The sequence below is a fragment of the Acomys minous genome, assembly GCF_964271855.1.
Source record: "Acomys minous genome assembly, chromosome: 1".
Taxonomy (NCBI): domain Eukaryota; kingdom Metazoa; phylum Chordata; class Mammalia; order Rodentia; family Muridae; genus Acomys; species Acomys minous.
The window spans coordinates 178,259,872-178,265,900 of record NC_140483.1 but is presented as its reverse complement, the minus strand read 5'-3'; the positions used below and the strand labels follow the sequence as shown (position 1 = coordinate 178,265,900).

The 6,029-nt window shown below is 40.2% G+C and overlaps 1 protein-coding gene across 1 annotated transcript; it reads left to right on the top strand.

Annotated features, from left to right (window-relative positions):
• Positions 1-2,732: 2,732 nt before the first annotated feature.
• LOC311607052 (interferon alpha-13-like) lies at positions 2,733-3,305 on the top strand (the record flags this gene model as incomplete). Its single annotated transcript, XM_084798572.1, has 1 exon — positions 2,733-3,305. The coding sequence occupies one exon, from the start codon at positions 2,733-2,735 to the stop codon at positions 3,303-3,305; it is 573 nt and encodes a 190-aa protein (XP_084654698.1).
• Positions 3,306-6,029: the final 2,724 nt, after the last annotated feature.

Here is a 6,029-nt window from a genome sequence, read left to right as displayed (position 1 = left end):
ATCAATGGAATCGAATTGAAGACTAAGACATGAATCCACACATATATGGTCACTTGATTTTTGACAAAGAAGCCAAATCTATTCCATGGAAAAAAGATAGCATCCTCAACAAATGGTGCTGGTCTAACTGGATGTCTACATGTAAAAAAAAATGCAATCGGACCCATATTTGTCACCATGCACAAAACTCAAGTCCAAGTGGATCAAAGACCTCAAGATAAAACGAAAGACACTAAATCGGTTAGAAGAAAAAGTGGGGAAGAACCTGGAACACATTGGTATAGGAGACAAATTCGTGAACAGAACTCCAACAGCCCAGGCCTTAAGGTCAACAATTAATAAATGGGACCTCATGAGGCTGAGAAGCTTCTGTAAGGCAGGAGACACTGTCAAGAGAAAAAAGCGACAACCTACAGACTGGGAAAAGATCTTCACCAACCCTACATCTGACAAAGGTCTAATATCCAAAATATATTAAAGAACTCAAGAAATTAAACACCACCAAACCAAATAACTCAATTGAGAAATGGGGCTCAGAACTAAACAGAGAATTCTCAACAGAGGACTATCAAATGGCTGGGAAACACTTAAAGAAATGCTCAGCGTCTTTAGTCATCAGAGAAATGCAAATCAAAAAACACTGAGATTCCATCTTATACCTATTAGAATGGCTAAGATAAAAAATTCAAGTGACACATGCTAGCGAGGATGTGGAGAAAGAGGAACACTCCTTCATTGCTGGTGGGAATGCAAACTTGTACAACCACTTTGGAAATCTGTCTGGCGCTATCTCAGAAAACTGGGAATAGGGCTTCCTCAAGACCCAGCTATTCCACTCCTTCGAATATACCCAGAAAATACTCCACCACACAACAAAGACATATGCGCAACCATGTTCATAACAGCCTTATTCATAACATCTAGAACCTGGAAACAGCCTAAGTGACCCTCAGTTGAAGAATGGATAAAGAAACTGTGGCACATTTACACTATGGAATACTACTCAGCTGATAAACACAAGGAAATCCTGAAATTTGTGGACAAATGGGTGGGACTAGAGATGATCATAATGAGTGAGTTAACCCAGAAGCAGAAATACTCACATAGTATATACTCATTTATAATTGGGCACTAGCCCAAAAGACATGTCCCATGAAAGTCTTAACATACCAGGAGATTGCGATAGATGTGAGGACATCCTACTGAGACTCTAGGTAAGAGAAATATAGGAGATAGGGAAATAGAAGGACCCAGAGAGTCCTAGAAACCTACAAGAAGAACATCATGATGGGTGGATCGAGGCTCAGGGGTGTCTGCTCAAATTATTGCACTAACTAAGGAAAACACAAACTACTCTGATCTACCCAATGGACAGGAAATTCACCACAGTTATGTGGAGAGCAGGGACTGACTTTGACATGAACTCTGGTGCTCCATATTTGACCACCTCCCCTTGGTGGAGACGCCTGATGGCACTCAAAGAAAGAATAAGCAGGCTACCAAGATGAGACTTGATAGCCTATGACCATATAGTGGGGGAGGAGGTCCCCCTCTGTCCTAGACCTAGGAGAGGGGAATAGGGTGAAAGCAGGAGGGAGAGAGGAATGGGAGGATACAGGTGAATGGATAATAATTGAGTTGTAATCTGAATAAATTTATAAAATTAAAAATTTTTTAATTTAGAAAAATTGGCATCATAACCTATGTTATGATTTAAATGTTTATGTAAATAATTTAAATAAAAATTAAGTGTGAAATCATTTTCAATAACTATAATAGGAAATTTTACAGGAAATTGTGTCTTTATAATAAATACTGTATATTTGTGCTATAATAGTTAATGCTAATTCTAATTAGAAAAAGAAAACCCGTAAAAAGAGTTTTTGATTCATGACATTGGTTAATGAGGTTATTTCCAGGATATTCTCCACTGTTGAGTGGAGAAGGAGATCTGACTTTCACACAAACTCTGGTGCCTCATATTTGACCATGTCCCTTTGATAGAGATGCCTGGTGACACTCAGAGGAAGGATAATAGGTCACCAAGGAGAGACTTGATACCCTATGAGCATATACAGGGGGAGGAGGTCCCCCTCAGACACAGACATAGGAGAGGGGAGTAGGGGGGAAGTGAGAGGAAGGGAGGAATGGGAGGATACAAGGGATGGGCTAACAACTGAGATGTAATATGAATAAATTAATAAAAAAAAGGGTTTTTGGAAGGGAGCAGTGAAAGAAGGACCAATAAGGAAAACTAAAGGCAATTTTACCTTAGGAAAAATTGCATCACATCTTACATTATTATTTCAGAGTTTAGGTAAATATTTTAAATAAAACAAAATAGGTGTGAAATGAACTTCACTAACATTAATAGGAAATTATGTCTTTATAATAAATGTGTAAATTTCAGACAAAGACTGTATATCTGTGATCTAATTGTTAATGCCCGCTCTAATAGGAAAGGAAAACCTGTAGAACAGTTATTACAGGGGAGCAGTGAAAGAAGAAGCAATAGTGAAAATAAAATGGTTTTTACAATGCCCAGACACAAGCAGAAAATGAGTTAAAGAAAGTGAAAAATTTTTGGAAAGTAAGGGGAAGACATTCAGAAAGTGGAAACCAGTGTTCCCCCTATTTAAGACACATGCACACAGGATGGTCCTCAGAGAACCTAGAGGGGAAAGTTCAGGACCACACAGCCCAGAGGACCAGCAGCAGCTGCAGCATCCACAATGCCTAGGCCCTGTGCTTTCCTCATGGCCCTGGTGGTGATGAGCTACTGGTCAACCTGCTCTCTAGGATGTGGCCTGCCTCAGACACAGAACCTCAGGAACAAGAGAGCCTTGACACTCCTGGCACAGATGAGGAGACTCTCCCCTCTCTCCTGCCTGCAAGACAGAAAGGACTTTGGATTCCCTCTGGAGAAGGTGGATGCCCAGCAGATCCAGAAGACTCACGCCATCCCTGTCCTGCATGAGCTGACCCAGCAGCTCCTGACCCTCTTCAGCTCAGTGGACTCATCTGCTGCTTGGGAGGCAAGCCTCCTAGACACGCTCTGCACTGGCCTCCACCAGCAGCTCAGGGACCTGCAAGCCTGTCTGCTGCAGCAGGTGGAGGTGCAGGAACCTCCCCTGAGGCAGGAAGACTCCCTGGGGGCTGTGAGGAAATACTTCCAGAGGCTCACTGTCTACCTGAGAGAGAAGAAACACAGCCCCTGTGCCTGGGAGGTGGTGAGAGCAGAAGTCAGGAGAGCCCTGTCTTCCTCAGCCAACTGGATGGCAAGACTGAGAGAGGAGGAGGACTGAGTCCTGAGACAAGGTGCAGAGGCTCTGCTGGTCTAGGAATCTTTACCTCACTTTTCAGGTTCTGCTATCACAAAATCTCACTCATTGTGCCATAAATTCAAACAACCTTCTTTGGTGTTTCCACAGTAATGAGAAATAGTGTGTTTATCTGTAGTAGCATTTGTTCTTCATCCATTCAGACTCATTTATTTATTTTTGTCATAAAAATTTATGTGATGCAACACATACTGTGTTAAACTTTGCAAGAGTTTTGTATTTTTCATAAACTATTATTAAATAAATTATATTTTATTTATTAATTCTTCACCTTTTTTCAAAATTTGTAATATTTAAACTGGCATTATGCTTTTAAATTATCAATACTTTGCTGCATGATATATATATATTATTAAGTATATATATGTGTATAAATATATATATATAAGTATATGTAAAATCATGCTGCAAAGTATTGTGGGTGCATTAGACATTGCATAGTGTTCTGACAAGTAGAAAAACCCCGCTATGCTTCTTATTTATTGATGGTAAAATTCTGAGTCTATCCATTTCTCCATCATATTCTACTATATGCACAGCCAACATGCCATGTAGTAGTAAGCCAGAATATCTTGCTCCTGTCAAAGTGTGTAAAGGAATTGGTCAAGATTAAGTTCTCAGAATAAAAGCAACTTATTGCCCTAAAAGGACAAAGGGTAGGGGATATGAGACAGTGGCCAGAAATAGAGGACTATGGAGAATGGGAAGGAACACGAGTAATGAGACATCGATATTTGTCCGTGGGAGGAAAAAGGACTGCCTCTGCATAGAAAGAAGCAGACATGGCTGAATGCACATGACAGTTTATAAACATAAAAAGGGAAACCCCCTGTTATGACGTGGTGCTTTATTTTGAATGGGCAGATTAATTAGGACAGCCACAAGGGGGCTTTCGATTTCTGGTCTTCAATACTTAGACAGCTGGTCCTAGGTAGTCAGTTTTAGTAAGAGGAAGTCACCTAATAAGGAAATAGACTTTTGGTGGCTTACAAATATAATCTACTGGGTTTTAGCAAAGGGGGGTGGGGAGGTAGAGAAGAAAGACAAGGTCTGCCAGAGCCATGTTTGCTGTTCTTGTGGGGAAAGTTAGCTATAAGTATGAGTTTTCAATTTGCAGTTTCAGTTGTCTACAAAAAGTATTTTTCTGCTTAATGTAAAGATCTCTCTGTAATACAATGCTCTCTGCAACAGTGCTTTCTGGTGTGTAGAATTAAGATGAAATCTCCACATGTTCTTCAGAGCACGAGTTAGGTCCTGGTGCACAACACTGACTTTGAAATCGAAGTACACTCTCTTTCAATGAGACAGACACCATCATTTTAACCTCGGGATGCACTGCAGAAGTCCACCTTGGTTTTAGACTTTATTAATTCTATGCTAAGAAAAAAACTGAAAGTATCCTCCACTTAATATAATAGACTGGGCTAGAGATAGTGAGAAACACCCAGCAACAGAGGCTCAAGATTACAACCTCAAGGCTGGCTCTCATGATATTGATGAGATAAATATTCTCTTTCTGTTGTACCCATCCTTGGCTTTGATCATGCAGAACAATGCACGCTTCATAGGGAAGGAAGATTCTGGTAGGAAAATAGCAGTCAGTCTCCATCCCCCTTTACTTATAGAATGCACATTGTGTCTGATCCAGAAAGAGAATTTGCATACAATAATAACTACACAGTTAAAATGTACAAACCCTTAAGCCAAATACAGCTATGAACAATGTAACCTGTGTGTATGCTTGTACGCATAGTGTTTCTTACAAAGATTATTTAACACACTGCCTTTCAACAATAGGAAAGGGCATTAAATCCACAGGAAGTGCCTGAAATGAGAAAATTAAGAACAGAGAAAGCATTTGAGTACTTGATTACCCATGAGCATGCTCAGTGGCCATGGGTGCCTGTGTGTACATGGGTACAGGGCCATTTACTGAAACATGGGCAGCCTCTCAAGGACCCAATACCTGAGACTGAGTCACTCCCTCTGACTAGAGACCTCAATTGCCAATGAATACTCATCTTCATTTGCAACCTCCTGACTTCCTCTCAGTTCAAAGAAGAGATACTGCCTGGCTTTGATGTGGTTAGTCTTGTGGTCTGCAGCCATAGCCACGGTCAGTAATCAAGTGCAAGACACTTTTGTTGTAGCCATCCCCTGCCTCTAGATCTTACAATCTTTTCACTTCATCTTCTGATTCTTGAACAGAGAAAGGAAAGCTCCTCTTTCTGACAGAATATTTTGGACATGTCTGCCTTTCATTTTTATAGTTAGCAAAGGACGAAGGAATTGGAAACATAACTGAAGTACGAGGGCTGGACTTCTGTTAGACAAGGTTTTCATACAATTAATAGGCAAGCAATGAGAATTCCGTCAGTGTGTCCTATATGCTCACCTGATAATTTCAGGCACAGCAATAACTCCTTGATTAAATGCAAATCATAAAGTGGTATTTAATCAAACAGCAAATACTTATCAACTAAAATGGTACTAAGACAAATTACAAACTTTCCCCATCAATATCAATAGCCCAATGTTTTGCTCTTAACATCTGGGGATTCGTGACGCTCTGATACCCAACCATGTGTATTACTTCAGAAAACAGAATTATTCCACAAGAACAACTAGAGATAAGAGCAGTAATCTTCTAGGATTTATGAAACTGAAACCAGGAGGATGTGACTTCCA